This window comes from Excalfactoria chinensis, chromosome 3, assembly GCF_039878825.1.
Source record: "Excalfactoria chinensis isolate bCotChi1 chromosome 3, bCotChi1.hap2, whole genome shotgun sequence".
NCBI classification, from domain to species: Eukaryota; Metazoa; Chordata; class Aves; order Galliformes; family Phasianidae; genus Excalfactoria; species Excalfactoria chinensis.
Genome location: NC_092827.1, coordinates 75,805,844 through 75,823,639, shown reverse-complemented (window position 1 = coordinate 75,823,639; position 17,796 = coordinate 75,805,844). Strand labels below are relative to the sequence as shown.

Genomic DNA, 17,796 nt, shown 5'->3' with positions numbered 1-17,796 from the left:
TCCAGCCTTGATCAGCGGCTGCGATAGGGAACATGAAGGTCCTGGTGTGATGGGTGCCAAGCAGAAGTGAAGGAAAAAGGCCAGTCTGAGAAGAGGCACATTTTTGTACTTGGTAGTGCTGCCATTATTGCTTTCAGCTATGGAGAAGTATGACTAAGTGGGAAAGGTCACCTAGCAGAAGCAGCATATTTTGCTGCTGTTATCTGCAGCAGGCCAGAATAGAGCAGCCTAGACAGGCTTCACACCCTGAGCTGCACCACAGGTGGGCAGAGAGCAGGAGCCTTTGCCCTGGTGGCCTCCAGCCCTTCTCCCTCCTCCAGGTGGCCACATGCAGGCAGCAGACACACCCTCAAGTGACATCTAAACCATAAATATTCATGTTTCTTCACTGCATTTGAAGCGGAAAAAGTTGGGAGGGGTTTGCAAGCCACACAAGTTGCCACAAACACAGTGTTTTGCCAGCTTTGTGTGCAGCACTTCTTATAAGCTACGACTGAGAGAAAAAGCAACTTAAAAAACCAACACATTCAAAAGTTTCTCATGCCATAGAACTGCCAGAAGCCTATTTATTGACAAAATCAGAAGTTCTGTTAATTCAGTAGAGAAAGGATAAAGGCTGTCATGGCCGTTCAGAGAATTATGAGCAGAGGTACGTTACCATATGCTATTTCCTGAGACAGAATGGCTTTTGCTTCATCTACATCCACCATTCCAGACCTCCATTTTCCCTGGGGTTTGTTTACATGAGAAATCAAGCCAAATTAAAGAACTTAAGACAAACCACATGAAACCATTCATACAGTCCCTAATGTCCATTAGCTAACATTGTTTCCCTTTCTACCTGCAACAGCAATTCTTATAAATGTCAGTATTCAGGAACCACCGAAACAAAAGTGGGTCTCGCAGCTACAACAGGAGGGCAATACCTTGTGCTTCTAAATGCAATGAGACATTTGGCTAAGCTGAAGAAACTTCTAGCAGTGCATGGAGCCAGGTTCACCCCATCTACGCTGGAGTATAGGAAATTATGAGTAAGTTTTACTATTACAAAAAAACATACTTACAAAACCTGCACAGTGTTCGCAGAAAGTTGGCTTAAGATAGGTCATCTCCTGGAAGTTGTGAATAAACCCAGGTCCCATTTTACACTGGAACTGGGATTTAGCTCTCAGAAAGTAAGCCATCATTTCTTCTTTGCTTATAAGTCCATCCCTGTTAGGAATAAAGTAGAGTGGATGTGTTACTGCTAATGACGCTGAGCTGAGCAGTATGTTCTCACTGCAAAAATCATGCAGCACACAAAGGATGTTCTTGAAAGTTCTACAAACAGTCCTGGCAGAAGAAACAAGCATTCCCTTAGAGCCTTTGTGGTTCTTATTCTTTGTTAAACTGCAAACACTGAATTCATAGTGTGGGCCTTGGTCCCGCACTTGTTTGGGATATCAGAGCATTCGGTGGCACAGAGCAGACCATCATGTGAAGAAGACTCCTAAGGCCTATGGCCACCACTGCCCCCAGCCAGTTATGGAGAGCTTATAGGCTGGTGTTTGACAACAGCCCTACCAAACAACAGCAAACAGAGTGCTCAATGGCTATAGCACAAGAGGCCGTGGACCTAAACAGGACCTGCATGCTAAGTACTGGGTCCAAGCCCCCAAGTAGTCCAAGGTTTTACTGAATGCAGTTAAACAAAACAAACAACAAACAAAAAAAAAAAAAAACACTTGTATGTTACTTAAACAGAGCTTTAAGCAACTTCCCAGGCTGTGGAAAACCTCAGCTTTAGAAAGCTGAAAGCCTTGGCTGGAGGCATTCAGCTGCCAGATGTATCCATAGGTTCATGCAGAGCACTGCAAGGGAACAACAAACTGGGCAGCCTGAGGAATTAAAAATGAAGGGACTGCCCAAACACATACTCCTGCTGCTTGATGTCCTTTGGAGCATATACTTACATCACAAGTGACTACACTCAGTCTTTCCCTTGGCAGATGGGGCTGCATCTATTTGATCAGATGCCTTTTAAAGCATCAGATAAAGTAGGGCTCCAGTCTGGGTGAAGTTATAGATCTACTACAACATAAGAAGCTAAATGAGAATAGAATTCAACATTCAGTGGTACTGATTTCCTTAAGAGAGAAGCCAGACGTGAGAGGGTCGGAGGTCTGAGAGACACTGTCTCTTCAACATTTTGTTTTGAAGCATTTGTAAATTAATGGAAAAGAAAAAAAAAAGACAAAAAGAAAACAAACCAACAAATCAAGAGAGCTCCAAACTTACTGGTCTTTGTCCAACACACAGAAAGAGTCCAAAAAGGGGAAGTTTGCAGCTATACTTTCAAAGTCTTCCTGAGAAATGTAGCCATCATGGTCGTGATCGTAGTTCCTAAAGACAGACTGGAAACAAAAGGAAATTACTGTCATACCACCCAGACTGTCCTGAATCTGCACCATCTCTTCAATCACATTTACACTGATGTTCAACTTCACTAATCACGTGTTCTATCCATTGTTTCATTCCTATGATGCTAATTGGCACTTCAATATGCGTATTTATTGGACTGCAGAGGGAAAAAGAAAAGGCTAATTTTTGAAGAAAACTTGGCCTCAGTATTTAACTACTGGAATTACTCTGCACCTCCTCAGTCATAGCTGTACATGGTTTTATTTCTTCTTTCTTGGAAATATCACTAAAATTCTGCCCCATGTGACATATTCCCTTTGTTTTATTAGGAATATTTTTCAATCACAAAAAGGAAACCAAGCACAAACAGCCCAACAACAGTTTTCTCATGAGATCTGCGGGCATTTTTGGATTCACTTTGCTTTCAGCCAGTCACTTTTGCTCTGCCACAGTGCAGGCTTTAATCCTATTTTCTTACAAATACTTTGACATCCAGATCACAAGTACTTTGTATCTAACAACTACTCCCTCCCTCAACCAACTCCATGTGATCACAGGACCGCGGCTACACCAGGCAGAGATAGATATGAGATCAAATTAAAAGGATTGCTCGAACTTTTGCAAGCCCTCTTTATCTGCTGAAGAGTTACTATATCCCGTCTTACAATAATTGAGGAGATCTGTAAGGGGCATTAAAGCATTTTATACTGACACCAACACATTACAGCACAACCCAAAGCAGCTAGTAAATGACAAAGACTGGAAAAATGCAGACACTTGTACAGGGTGATGTGGATCTCTTAGTGAGCTATATCCATAACCAATCTGTGTTTTAATTCTGCAAGACTCGATATCATGTGTCCTGAACAAGGCTAAAGTTGTGGAACAGAGACCTGCATTTCTCTTGACCACCATCACCATGTTCTGAAAGATGAAGGATTTGCAACAGATGTAGTTTAAACAAAGAGAGCTTTAGATTATTTTTATCAATGCTTGACACTGACAACAACAATATAGGAACACCACGCGCAGTTCTGGCATCCCACAGTTAAGAAAAAGGAAGACTTTTTTCTTAATAAAAGAACACCTTCAAAGAGAAGACTGCAAAATGTGTGTGTAGTCTGAGTGAGAGACTGAAGACTTGAATTTGCCTTTAACTACATAATCAAAATTATTGACCTGTAATATGGACAAGATCAGAATCGTTCCCCCCAGAGTTAGTTATTAATTTGTAAAAAGCAGAAGGAGATCTTGCTTCATTATCTACAGTGCATTCCTGGTTCCTCACCAAAGCTCCCTTGCATGCCAACGCAACAGGGCTCTGTCTCTTCAAAGGGACCTTCCACTGTGTGGCTTTGTTTGTACCACCCAATATGTCACCTTCATACTGAAGCTGCAAGATCACAGCTGAAACTCTCCGCGACCTCATATCAGATTTTCAAAGTAATACCAAGACAGTACTATCTTTACCACACGTAATACGTCTTGGACAGCTTGGCCACCAGGCACTGACATACAGACACCAAGAAACCCGCCTCTTGCCAGCAGATAAGCACAGTACAACACTTGGTCCAGGGGAGGCTTTCCAGAGACCTTCTCTGGACTTGAAAATGTGAGTCCTTGAAAATTTGCCATTTTTGCCTCTGAAAACCTGCTTAATAAGTGCTAGCTCTGATTTTCCAGGACCAAAATAGAAATATTTCTGAAAGTATCAGCAAGAGCTCAAATTTGTTAACAAATATTTAAAATTCACCCCCACCACAATAATTGCTCAAAAACCTTGAATGGAATTGTTTACAATGATTACAGTGTCAAAACAAATGTTCCCTTTGACCAGTATATTCTTCCGAGTACTTACATCCACTAACTTTCTTATGTGCTTGTTGATGACGGTTGGGTCAGGCTTAGGTACCACTCCAGATGCCCACTCCAGTGGCACCACTGGCTTGCTCGGGGTTGTTGGGGAGGTAGGCTGCTGGGAGACCAATTAAACACAACGATGTTAGAATGTGAATTGCAAAATGCAATTTCTCATAACAAGCAGGAGCACCATTATGGCATTGCTGCAGCCAGCTTCAACAGCAGGAAGACCTGCAGGAAGAGAGCAGGAAGGGGAGTCTCTGGACACAACGAGAATCAGGAACAGCACAGAAACCTACTTTTCTTCATCTTGAAAGAGCCCCTAAGGAGCCCACCATCACAAGGGGGAGATAAATAAGCTAATGAAAAATGTTGTATTATTGTGTATAAGAAGGATATTGTGGACTTTCACACTGAGATGAAAAAGGGTCACAAGGTCATACTATACTGTGTTTGGTAGGAAAAAAAGGAAAGGATGTGCTCTTGACTCACCATGTAAGTGTACTCAGCTGAGTTTCAGAAGAAAACAATCCCTATATTCACAGAATTCGATTCCAAGAAGAAACCGGGAATGTGAGCACTCAACTCATGTGAATAGCACTGATGGAACTATTTAATCCTAAGATTAACGTCACCATACAGTGATGAAACAACCTGCTGGCAAGTGTTTTTGCTCTTAAAAGCACACAGAAGTGCAGCAATCTTTTAGAGACAATATGTTATGTGATAACACAAAACATGTCAGTATCGTGACATCCTTACAACTGTGGTCAGAGGAAATTTGATGTGTTCCTTCTTTTAAAACAAAGTTTAGGTTAATGGGACTCAAAGCATCAACACACTGGTGCTGGACTACTGCGGACTCACAGAGAGCTCCTGCTGTGCACAGTGGCAGAAAGAGACCAAATTCTTTGGAGCATTCCTTCTTCTGAACAATCAAACTCTCTCTCTATATATTTGGTGCCAATGCTGATATGTTGGCATTAAAATCCATCTTGCGCTGAAGCAAAACAAAATCTCTGTTAGTGCACCCTCAGTGGCAGAATTGTGCTGGGCAGAGATGCCTGCTGGCCAATGGCTGTACAAGCCAAAAAAAAAAAAGCCAACAAAACAAAAACCCAGAGATGTCCCTGGGTATTCACTGAACACAGCATGAAAGCCTCCAGTAACAGCTGGGTACTGTTAAAGTTCACAGCACTGCTCATACTGCCTTTGTCTCTCTCTGTGTAAGCTGAGGCTGGAGATCAAAGCAGCAATGTGGTAATTCTCTTCACTTACAGCGGTGACCCGCTCCTCCCACAGCACAGAGCTGTAACTGCCCAGCTTCACTGGCAATGAAGGAAGCACGAGGGAACCAGAATAACTGTGGCAAAAGGGAATGGTTGTGGTCAAATTACATCCGGTGCTAACAGGAGACTCAGCAGTGAAATTCCAGGTATTCAGACTGAATTAGTGCTGACTGTGGAACTACTCAATATTGCTTGTCATCCTCACACACGCACAGTCCTCAAGCTGGCCTCCAAAAGCGATAAACTATCCTTAAAGTCAGAGAAGTCCTATACTTAGTAGCTAAGGGCTTTTACATCCTTGTTTCCCCTTTTAAGAACATACAAGAGTATAAAAAGCACTGGAAAGGAAGACCTCCCGGTCTCCACCTCTCACACCCCAGTGTGTATTTCCAGCCACCCTTAGTTTCAGCTGGTGTCAGAGTGGGAGCTCAGCCTGTGAGGATCATGTGCTGGATGTGACAGGCAGTGAGAGTGTTGAAATGCTCACAGGACAGAGGAAGTCCCAAAAGCTGGTAGCAGGAGGGAGAGCAATACTTTAAACAAAATGTCAACTTTTAATTAAGACATTCACCTCTAACTTATAAAGCATAATATAAATTGTACCAATGCAGCCTTATCTTTAGATACACATACTGAAAAATCATGAGATGCCTGTTACAAGGTGTACAGACATTGCTTGGGAGCCCAGCTGAAAGTCAGTTCTGAATAAGCTAATTTAGATCACTATAGCTAATGTCATTGCTTACCTAAGACACGTCTTTGGATTCAGTGTGATTTTATGTAACTACACCAGCATCCAGAAAATGAAGTAATTATCGCACAGTAAATAACCGATAGGAGCTTATAAAGGTTATTTTCACATAAAGCAGAACTCTGCTTTCTGGAGACTGCACTGAACTCTGGCACATTTCACTCTTCTTTACGTATAGAATCATACACAATAAAAAGTTTAAAGTGAATATGAAGGAAACTGACTAATGGGCGCCCAGAAACACAAAAAACTTCATGCAGAAATACTAAATAATGTGAAAAAAAAAAAATGCAGTAAAAGATGACCTACAGATTTGGAGTTCCTTGGTTCTAGCACCAGTGAGAGCTTGTAGATGTCATCCTCCGTGTGATAGAGGTCCAGGGACAGCTATGGGTAAGAAAGAGAGAAAGCCAGTAATATTTATTAGACAGGGATGGATACAACAGGGTTGTTAGCAGAAAGATATCTCCCACTGCTACTAAACACCAGAGCAAGCACCCAGGGCCATGCCCAGGAGGCTTTTGAAGGAGGAGCTTTTGGGCAGCTTGTGCCTGGTGTTCAGAGGGAGCCTCCTGTGCTCTGGTTTGGTTCACTGCCTCTTGTGCTGGTTCTGGCTCCATCCTCGTATCCAAGGATACTTCAGTAGTCCATCTTGGCCCACTCTTGGTCCCCTCAAGCTGAGCAAGGCAGATCCCCTTTCAGCTTCTTTTTCTAGGTAAAATCAAAGATTTTCCCCCCATGTACTCATCCTTTTCCTATAGGATTTGCTGAGCAAAAAGAAGGGGCTTAAATACAGTAGAAGTAAAATGAACATTTTTGCTTTTGCTTTGGCAGCTGTGGTCGTGCAGTGGTGCATGTCTGCAGTGAACTCTTCCTTGCTGAGGTGATAAATGACAAAATCCATCACCGCTGTTGCTAGCTTTATGCAATGAGAGATGAGCATTGCATGCTTCCCGTGGTCATCTCCTTGCATCAATTGGCTTTGGATTAATTGGCTTAATTTGAAGTTATCCATCTCCCAAATCCCCGGTTAAGCTAGAATGTTCCACAGCAGGCAGATGGAATTACTACTGTCTAAACAGCTGTAACAGATGATTATTTTCAGAGAACTTGAAGATCAGACTTAGTGAGGAGCAGGACCAGGCCCAAGAACCATCTTCTGTTAGGCAAGTTGATTATGTGGTGGTTCAATAAGCTGTCTTTCTATTTCACCTACAGTTCTGTGCCAACAGATGAAATGCAATGAGTTTTTCTTAGGACAACCTTTACAGTGGCAGTTTCCAGTCTAACTTGTTTCTCCTTGTTGTCCCGTTTTCCTTAGTAATTTGGGCAGGGAGGGGTGTGAGGAAAGCAGAGGGGGAATCAGAAAGGCATGGCTTTTTTCATATGTGGAACTTACTGAAGAAAAGTTGGGGAGGGTGACTTTCAATTTAGCTGTTTAGACATTTCTCATTCTCTTCACTAGACTGTACAAGTGATGGGGACTTTCCAGCCATTTGCATACAGTCTTAGAACAGGTTGGTTAAATAGCTGCGGAGACCTAAAAATAGCTGGAGGAAAAATAGTGGCACCAAATAAGCTGTAAGTCAGTATCAATCCACTGTGGAGTAATGAAGAGACTGAGGTCCTCTTCTATCCATAAAAAGTGATGAAACGTTTACCCTCAGGCTTCTATTCATATATTGAAACAAAAATAATGTTGAAATGCAGCACAACAGGTAAGAAAATCATAGAATCATAAGAATTATTTCAGTTGGAAGGAACCTTGATAGGTCATCTAGTCCAACCCCCGTGTTCTAATTATGAACGTGTCCCTAGAGCCATTATTCCTCTTGGGTGCACTGCCAAGCTTGTGCTTAGGTTTGCTTTGACCACTTTTGCTTCTTTGCTCCAGGTTTCAGCTACCAAAATGTAGAATGGGTGCAGTCAGTAGGGATGGTGCAAGTGTGGGCAATAACGCAGGAAAGGGAGAAGCTAAGAGCATGCATTTAACATGCTCCCAGGCAGCCGAGTCACGCTACATTCAGGTTTCTTGCCTAAGTAACGTGGCTTCGCTTACACATAATCAAGTGAGAATTCACACCATTAAAGCTTGTTCTCAGCCTCTGCAGCCTCCTGTGCCACCAAACCTGGTGTTTCCCTCAGTGCCCTCCAAACTACAAACCGTTGCCTTATTTGTGGAGAGAACTCCAGTTCCCCCTAAAAAATGGTCATGCAGCAGCTAACAGTGAAAACAGAGAGATTTAAGTTCTCTTTTCACCCATTCACCTTTATCCAGGGGCCTGAGGTTTACTACCAGGTTCTCTGCCCCAGCTTTTAAGCTAGCAATCACTATATAGCTCTTAACACAGCCTCCACGATAACCATGTCCAAAGCACTTGAAAGGTTCAGCTTCTCCAAAGAAGACAGAGCTTCATCACTGGAAAAGAAAGACCAAGGCAAATTCCCATATGCCCACTTAGTCCATGAAATGCCCTTTTTATTGCTTTATGCAAGCTGTGGCCCAGGAAGCCAGCACCCAGAGATACACTTGTCAAGCCAGCACAGCCCAGACTGGTGGCACTTACTAAGTGTCATGTAAAAGGCTGCACTGCAAGGGACAGAGGCCAGACAAGAGATTTACACATTGCTTATCAGGATAAAACACCTACTAAAAGCTCTCCCAGATAGAAGTGGGTTCTGCTGGGAAAACATCAGAAGTGAACAAATAGCTGAGCCAGATGATTGATATACAAATGAAGAGCACAGCACTAGCAATGCATTTACACGCATTTACCAGTTTTGGAAGGGAGTTCCTCTAATTAACTTAAAGATGAGAAAATGTGTACAGTTTATATCGGAGTGGAAAGACATAGCAATAAACTGAATCATTACTTCGTCTGGCTCTGAAAACTGAGGTTGACTTTGGCAGCAAGGGAGGCTAAATCTGCTAAAAGACCATTTGCACATCCCAAGGTTGGCTATTTTCAGCCCACAGTTCCTGTCAGCTTTGGGCTGTGACCCCAGCTTTTCTTCTCTTTCTCTGACCCCAGCCTGTAATTTGTAACTTCCTTATTAGCAAAAAGATTGTTAGAAACGTTTCATCTACCACAGAAGTTCACTAATGACATTCGAGTGACAACTGTAAGCAAAGGGCCTGAAACGTATTCATATGGTACAAAGGAGGACAAAACATAACACACTGGAAGAGAAGTTGGAATATTCAGAATAGTACGAGGTCTTCCAAAACTCAGGTCCAGGTGGTCTCTTGTAGAAATTTGTTTCTACCCTTCCAGGAGTTGCTATCTTAAGTCAGAACTCCCACACTACTCAACAAACAGACAGAATTACCCCAGAAAAGTCTTAGGGTGCCTCTGGCCATCTTCATCACTACTGAACAGCTACCACCATAGAATCATGGCAGCAGACAAAAAGTGGCACAAGTTAAAATTAACTCCTGTTTGAGCCTGGGATAAACAGAATGCAGCTTCAATTATTCAATCAGATTGGCTCTACTGTTACAAAGCCAGCAGAGCCATACGGCTCAAGTACACCAGAGTATCGTGAATGAAGTAGCACTCTTCTTATACTCAATTACTTTTCCTGGTAAATGAAATATAGATTGGAAAAAAACACTATATAAATATAAATAAAATCTCTCTAATTTTGCTGAAAACAAAAGAAATATTTTAAAAAATGGAAAAATGGGTAAAAGGCAAGAACTCTTGCTGATACAGTGATGGGTATCAAACTGCAAGTCTTAGAAAAATCTGATGCTTTCACCTCCTTTTGGAATGCAGACTGTCACCTAAAAGAAAATGGCAGCTAATCAAAATGACAGCAGTAGTTCAGCTTCCATTTCTCACTTCACATTGTCTAATTTCTGCCTTTGGGTGCTTAGTTTCTTATTCCTCGGTTCTCTAAAATCTAACGTTCCACTTCCCCCTACTCGCAGCCAAGTCTGTCAGAAACTGTGAACTTGAGATGAGAAACAACTCTCAATCCCTACTAAAACAAAACAAGATGATAAATATCTATTTATGATCAAATTAGAGAGGCATTGCTGTGGGCTATATGTGGCCTCTTCTCTTCCTTGCCCCACCAACTGTGATCAGGACACGTTCCCATTTGCTTCATACAAAGTGCAACAGAAGAAGTTTGTCCTGTTCCGTAATGAAGTGACACCAGACGGGCAGCTCCAAGCTCAGGCTCATTTTTATCAGTCTCTGTACCTGATCAGTTCCAGAACAAATCCACCACAAAGTACAACCTCTGCATAATTTCTGATAAATGTATCTTTGAGCATTTTAAAGCAAAGCATGAAAGGAACAAATCCAAGCTCCTGCTCAATAGCTCCCCCACCCCAGGCATTCACGCAGAAGGAGACAAGTAATGAAATCCAGCTCAGATCTGTGACCTGACTGAGGAAAAGATGGAATTCAGCTCCCACCTCTCCAGGTAGTGATGAGCACAACAATTCAGAGAGCCAAAGTCATTCCCTGGCCTTGATCTAGATTTTGTCTGTCATTTAAAAGATACAAAAGAAATCTGGAGAAAAGCTTGGTCTAGAAAAGTTCATGCTAGCCAATAAAATAAACAGCATCACTGGAAAAGTTCTCAAATCTATCATATTCTGTCTTGGACAGACCTTGTTTGATTCTGAGTTTACTTAGAAAAGAATTCCACTGACTTAATGACAGCAAGCAGCTTCTCTTTCAGTCTGGATTAGAGATCTGATAGACAAAGTGAAATAAGAATAGGAACAGCATAAATTGATCACACACCAGGAGAGTCCTTTTTACCTAAAATGGCATCTTTAAAAAGCAGCTCTCAGATGAGTAGATGGCTTGCTTTTATCTGCATGCAACATGAACTGTTTTAATAAACAACTTTCCTTCAAGTTTCACTGCTCCCATCTTTAATCTCAACTGTTTTTTGCCCCTAATCAAACCATGATTTCAGGGGAAGCAGGATTTGGTCAGCAGATTCAGGGGGCACACTTCAATGTGTTTTGAAGTTAAACATAGCATTTATCATCAGAGACCACAATAGTCTACATATCAAAAAGGGGACTTAAATCCCTTTCAGTATTGACACCTGTGTTGTTTTTTTTTTTCCAGGAACTATATAACATCATATAGGAATAAATTTGTGGTATAAGGAAGAACACTGTATTGTCTACAAAGCACAAGGGAGAGAGAATGAAATTACTCCTAAGTTAGAATTTCACTGGTGTAAGCATGCCAACACATTGCCCAAATTTTACAACAACCTAAATTCTAAGTAGTCAGAACTTAGTTTTTTCTTCTCCTAACACACATACATCTCTCCACTATCTTCAAAAAGAGATCTCTGTTTTCTGTCTGTGTACCCAGCCATCACATATCACATCACATATCTCATCACATATCTCTGAATTTATTAACATCTCACATGAACTTGCTTCTATTCTGCATTTTTATTTTATAAAATAAATGTGATAACAGTGTGCACTCAACTCTGTACTGACATTCAACATCTAAATAACACAAGAAAATTGCACAATACTTACTGTTAGTAGGTTAATTAAGTCCATATTGGGCTCTAAGTGATGAGAGGCAGTTTGCAGGGAAACCAGTTCGTTCAAGGTGATGGAAAGCTGCTGCATTTTCACTATGTTTACTTTATTTTCATCTATCCAGTCAGGAAAAATGACATGGACGGCAATCAAGTCTTTCAAATGAACTCCTAAAATAGGAATTTTGAAGCCAACACAGTCAGCAAAAGCCTTGCGGTAGTTGCAGTAGTTTCCATTGGAAGAGACCAGATCTGTCATTTCATTCCAGTCCTACGAACAACCAGAGAAGCAAGTCCTTGTGAAAGCATTCGTAGCATTTCCTTAATCTGTTTTAGTGAGCATAACTCATGGCTGAGTGTCAACAGAGTTAATTTTCTCTCTAACGCATGCAATCAAGCAGAGAATCTCTGTGAATCGATCCTTCTCCACTGAGAGAAACCCAAGCCAAGTCCCTCAGGATGCCCTGCCAAGATCCAAGTATTGTGCTGGTGAGATCTGAACTGCAGAACTCATCAGACCTTCAACATTCAGTTGTCCACCATACCTTTGTGACTTCCGAAGACAAATGAGAGTGAGTCTCTTTCAGGCGAGAAATAGAGCTGTGGCTAAGACCTCCCACAACTGCCATCAGGGTGTTGAAATTCTGGAGATGGAGGAGCTTCTGTGGGAGAGATGGATCCCCAAAAATATAAAAATAAGGGATGTACGTATGGCAGCTTTCCAGTATCACACATGACAAGCTAAAGGAGGCAGCCTACCATTGCTGCATTGGAAACAACTAAGCCAAGGGACGTAAGGGAATTCATCGATTATTTTTTAAATTAGATTAGTTCCACAAGAAACACAGGATAATGACAGTTGGGAACCAGAATACAACAAAGAAAAAAATACATTTTATTGTTTTGTCTGCTAAAAAATGCAGATGTGCCACACCTGAAAGAAATAACTAGTAGTTAGGCTGAACAGGCTTTTCACTCAGGAAACAGCCCAAAGAGCACCCAGCTCACTTCTTTCCTGCAATCTGTATGTTGTTGCTTTACACTGGAGGAAGGAGGCTCAAAAACAGGACTTACCTGTGCAACATTAATAAACTTTGTGATCACTTCTGCCCTTTGCAGGGGTGTTGGCTTGCTGAGAACCATGAGCTGGACCCACTTGGAGATACCGTTAAACAAAGCAATAGATCTCTCCAAAGTAGGATTATTCTCCAGGCAGCCATGGATCACGTAGCTTTGGTAGTCTGTGAACTAACAAGGAAAGGGAAAGACATTTTCAGTAAAATGGTGGGCAGCTGAAGAGTCAGAGTGAAACTTTGGTATCTTTTTCCCTATCAAAGCTCTTCTTGTTTAGAATGCGACTACAGCTGAGGCTCAGCAGATTGCTGCACGTCAGTATTTTCTTAAAATATTTTCTTTTGTCTTATAGTTCTTGTTGTATCACTTAAAACTTCAGCATTTGTATGCCAGGTAATATTAAGGCCTGCATGACAAATATGATTATTACTTCTATGGAATCATTTTTTTCCCACAATTCACTCAACACTTATGTTTTATTTTGTGTAGTTCTACTTGACATCCTCATACAATGATACAGTGTATAGGAATGACCTATTGCTACAAGCAAGAAGCACATAAAAAGGAGCTTTCACTTCAATACCTGATCAACAGCATTACTGATGTAAAGAGCAAAATATGGGTACTGCTGAAGTCAACAGGAGCTCCTCACTGCAGCCTGAACTGCAACTCAAGAAGGTAACTATGCACCAGTTTTTCTCTTCCTATGACTTCCTCCTACATCAATCAATCTGTAGCACAAGCAGCTAGTTCTGCTAAATCTTGCTCATTCTGATGTTGTTCATTCGCTGTGTGTTCATGGATATCGTTCCACATGGGATAGCTAGCATTAGAATTAGATTTCTCAAGAATTTCTGGGAAGTATTCTTCAGCTCTCCCTTAAATTTGGATTTTCAGAAGCTTATTATATTATTTCAGTTTGTGTAGTGAGCTGTAGCAATACCAGCCAACACCGACTTCATGGTTGTCTTAGCTGCTAGAACTGCCTATTAGAAGACAATACGACAGCATATTCTCTTGACAAAGAAGGTGAAATGTAAAAAAAAAAAAAAGTTTTGTTAAAGAATATGAATGCCCTTTCCTAGGACAGGATCGTAGCTGCAAACAAGAAAGCTGCAGGCTTCTTACAGAAATTCTTCTAAAAGATTTATGCTCCAGAAAAGTGAGATGTTCAGCTAGCTCAATGGGCTCCAGATGATCAAATAGTAGGCAGGCTTTTCCTTTCTTAGAAATCTTCTTCCTTTGTGTAACTCTTCTCATCCAGTCATAGGAAGGTCTACAACAGAAAATGAGGCACAATTCTCATTTCACTTTGGGTAGTAGCCAACGGTTTACATAAAGTTATCAAGAGATCTATCTGTGACCTCTAGTAGACAACACTCAGTGTGAGATAATGTTCAGGTGTATAATGAGGGGGCAAGGATTTCAGAGGTACTTCTGCATAAGATGCATGATTTCCATCAGAAGAAAAGGAGGCTGTAATTCAAAAGTGCCTTGGAAGTACAAGAAAAACAAGCCTGATTAAGAAAAAAAGAAAAAGCCCCCTTCAATAACATCAAGAATGAACAAGAAAGAACATCAAGAACTCTGTAAGACCACAAGTCCATAAAATAAGAGAACAGTAGAAACACCATCAGTCAAACAACCAACAGAACAGTAAGGTGTTTGTACATAAAATTGTAAACCGTTTGCTTACAAGTAATGTAATAATTCCTACCCAAATACAGCAAAGGGACTTTGTAGAGCAGAAAGAGGTTCCTAACTTAGTATTTTATAACCGAGATTAATTATAAGCTAACACTCATATGATTTCACTGGCATTCCTGCCGAAAATCTTGCAGCCTTCACTGAGATCGGTTGGGTTGTCCTTCCAGGTTGCTACGTTGATCTTGAAATAAGGAAAAACAATTCTGACTGTGCCAGATTTAAAAGAAAATCTACAATATCAGGTGAGATATGTGGGCCTGTGATTTTTTAAAGGTAACTTCTGGGAAGTCACAGAAATAATAGTATAATCACTTTGATGCAAGAAAATTACATGTATCAGTGCTAAAGATTATTGAATTAAATAATAGAGAAAAAAGCACGTGGAAATGCATTGGAAAAAACAGGTAGGTTACAGATAAGAGGACAGAAAAGCTTCCATAAGAAAATACAAGATTTTCACAACATGCCAATCACTGCATTGCTTGTCATTCTGTATGAAAAGTAATAGGAAGAAAGTAATATTTATCGTTTAATTAGCACTGGCTTTTTCAAAAGAATCAGGAAAATTATTTCTTTACCATTTACATTAAATACTTATGCACAGATAAGAGACTTCAGTGTCAAACTACATGTAGAATTTCAAATTTATCAGGTAGGAGAGTTTCTTTTTTAAAACAACTGTTTGCCCTCTCAAGATGAGGACGGCCCTTAATACTGTCGTACTTTGCACAGAATTAGAAGTCTGCTGCTACAGAGGACAGAGAGAAAGGTGCTGAAGCTCATGACTTTCTTACATGCTGGAGATATCAATGAGATCGATGTGATCCTCATAGCCAAGCTGGCTGGCTAATTCTCGAAACTCTTCAGTCAAACGAATCAGCCCAAGATCCAAGTTAAATTCTGCAGGAAACTCCAGAATCCAGTATCTGAAATTGATGTAAATCAGTTCAGAAACACCCAGGGATTCAAGTGTAATATTCAGTGGCTGTACCAATATATTTTAATCAACAGAACTTATGAATATTTCAGACATATTTCAGTGGTTTTAGGGCAGAGAGGGTGGGCCACCCCAGCCTGCTGATGCTGTACTTCTCTCTGATACTGATGACAAAGACTTTAAAAATAGTCACAGACCTAGAAAAACAGGGTCTGTACCATCAGCTCTTTTAGCAAATGAATCAACAGTTTCAAATAACTCCAAAATATTCCAGCTTATAACTGATGACAGGATTGGTGACATCGTGCAATCAGATTATCACATAATTTCCTTCGTTTAACTAACCGCAGCAAATACAGGAGCACTCTTTTGAAACATCAAATTAAAAGATGTCTGGGGTGACACACAGAAAAGGCAGCCACACCTGCCCCAACTCAGTTCGACGGTGCCCAAATGACTCTTTCATTTGTCCCTTGTTTAAGTGAGACACTGTGCTCAGAAAAAGATTTTCAAGCGAAAATGAAAATGTGAAGTTAAAGTGGCAGCACTACCATGATAACCATGTAAACAAGGTAATTCCTCTTCTATTTAAGAGGGCAGGAAAAAGGCTTCATCAGTGCTACTTTCAGTACCTCTCTCCCGTTCCTTCACAGTGACATAACTTAGTCCAGAGGAGGGAAGAAAGAGCATTTGTTTGAGAGAAGCAGGTTGTAGCATGTTAGCTTAAAAATTCATACTATTTTATGGAGAAATGCTCCTGTACAAGCACAGCCTAACCAGGGAGAGAAACAAGGTCAGAGACAGTTAGGTGCAAAGATCAGAACAAATCTGATCTGTAAAAGCTTTGACATCACCCATATACTCATGTAATCATTGGAACTGAAGCCAACAGCCTGAAGATAAACTTCCTCCACCAAAAATAGATGATATATAGAAGTAAAAAGCGTCATTTTTCTGTGTGGCACTGGCCTTGTCTCCCTGTAAGAGGTGTCATGCTCAGACACCAAGTAGTACACAGCACAAGGTTTCAACCAGCTCTATGTTGTTACATGTCTTAAGCACTGGTTCCGCTGAAACCATTGTTTTCTAAGTACAGTAATTCACACTTTTCTATGGACTAGAGATCAAATTAAAACAAAAACTTTCTTAAATGTTAGGAAAATAAATTGCAATTATAATATTCACATCAGATAGAAAATAGAAGCATGCCTACCTCATGAAATAGCAGATTTTTAGTCTGAATTCATTGCAGTTCTCCCCGCTGGCATCTCTATATGTATTCTAGTTAAAGAAAGCTATATGTGCCTTGATTCAGTAATGTGGTTTTATCTACATCAGACAGTGGCTCTAGACCAGTATTAAAAACTTCCCTTCAACAGACAACTACAGCACGATCTGATGTTCATTCACCTACACAGTATCTTAAGACAATGACAATTTCTTGGCTGCCATTTTGGTCTTTGCCCTAGGAAAAATGCCCTCTATTGCACTATTCTGTGTACTCTGCTGTACAGTTTTGAAGGCGTGTAGGTACTTAGCTACCACTGAAAGCTCATAGTAGTCCAATACCAGCCTGCCACTATAAATTTGAGTAGCTATCTTGGCAACAATTCTCCATTTATTCAAAGATAATTCAAAGCATTCCTCCACAAACAACTTCTTATGGAAAATATTTACAACCAAAAGCAGAAGGAAGCTCCCAGATTTCCACTTTTTAGGGTGAAAGAGTCAAACCTTGTCTGTCACTAATTAAGTAACACAATCTGCTTTCAGCATTGTAATGCTGACTTGCAAGACTTGCTGAAAGGATATGTAGACAGAAGCTTGACAGCCAGCTCTGTGGAAGGCAGGTACCAGCGATGCATTAGAAGGAAGATTCTTGGCAAATGGCTGGAGCATTGATTTCCTCTGTCATCTGCAAAAGAGCAACATGTGAATGAACTACTTAGTTGCAGACACGGAGAAGCTTATATCCTTCAAGTGGAGATAGAAAAAAATCAGAAGTTAAAATCTTGGGTCGTTATTTACTGAACAGACAGGAAGCAAAAGCAAAGCACGCAAATGCTTCTTTAGAGGTAACTGTTGCTAGACTATAGCACTGTAGGGGAAAGAAAGTCCAAGCAGACAACAGGCCATAGCTAGAAAAATGGGACATGGACAGCATAAGCTAAATGGCATGCAATGAGGCAGTGGGTTATACAGATAACAAATCCAAAGTTTGTCCACCAAAGGGGCAGGGAGAT

General features: G+C 40.8%; 1 protein-coding gene across 2 annotated transcripts in view; it reads right to left on the bottom strand.

The window, feature by feature from the left end:
- Positions 1-17,796, bottom strand: part of RASGRP3 (RAS guanyl releasing protein 3) — a 48,446-nt gene that overhangs the window by 5,669 nt on the left and 24,981 nt on the right. For both annotated transcript variants that reach the window (XM_072332309.1, XM_072332308.1), the window contains exons 3-13: positions 17,369-17,468; positions 16,767-16,832; positions 15,411-15,542; positions 14,038-14,185; positions 12,910-13,083; positions 12,381-12,497; positions 11,831-12,106; positions 6,610-6,687; positions 4,259-4,375; positions 2,278-2,393; positions 1,065-1,212 (exon numbers count right to left, since the gene is read on the bottom strand). In XM_072332309.1, coding sequence (XP_072188410.1) covers positions 1,065-1,212; positions 2,278-2,393; positions 4,259-4,375; positions 6,610-6,687; positions 11,831-12,106; positions 12,381-12,497; positions 12,910-13,083; positions 14,038-14,185; positions 15,411-15,542; positions 16,767-16,832; positions 17,369-17,468 — 1,472 coding nt within the window. The remainder of the gene's footprint in view (positions 1-1,064; positions 1,213-2,277; positions 2,394-4,258; positions 4,376-6,609; positions 6,688-11,830; positions 12,107-12,380; positions 12,498-12,909; positions 13,084-14,037; positions 14,186-15,410; positions 15,543-16,766; positions 16,833-17,368; positions 17,469-17,796) is intronic.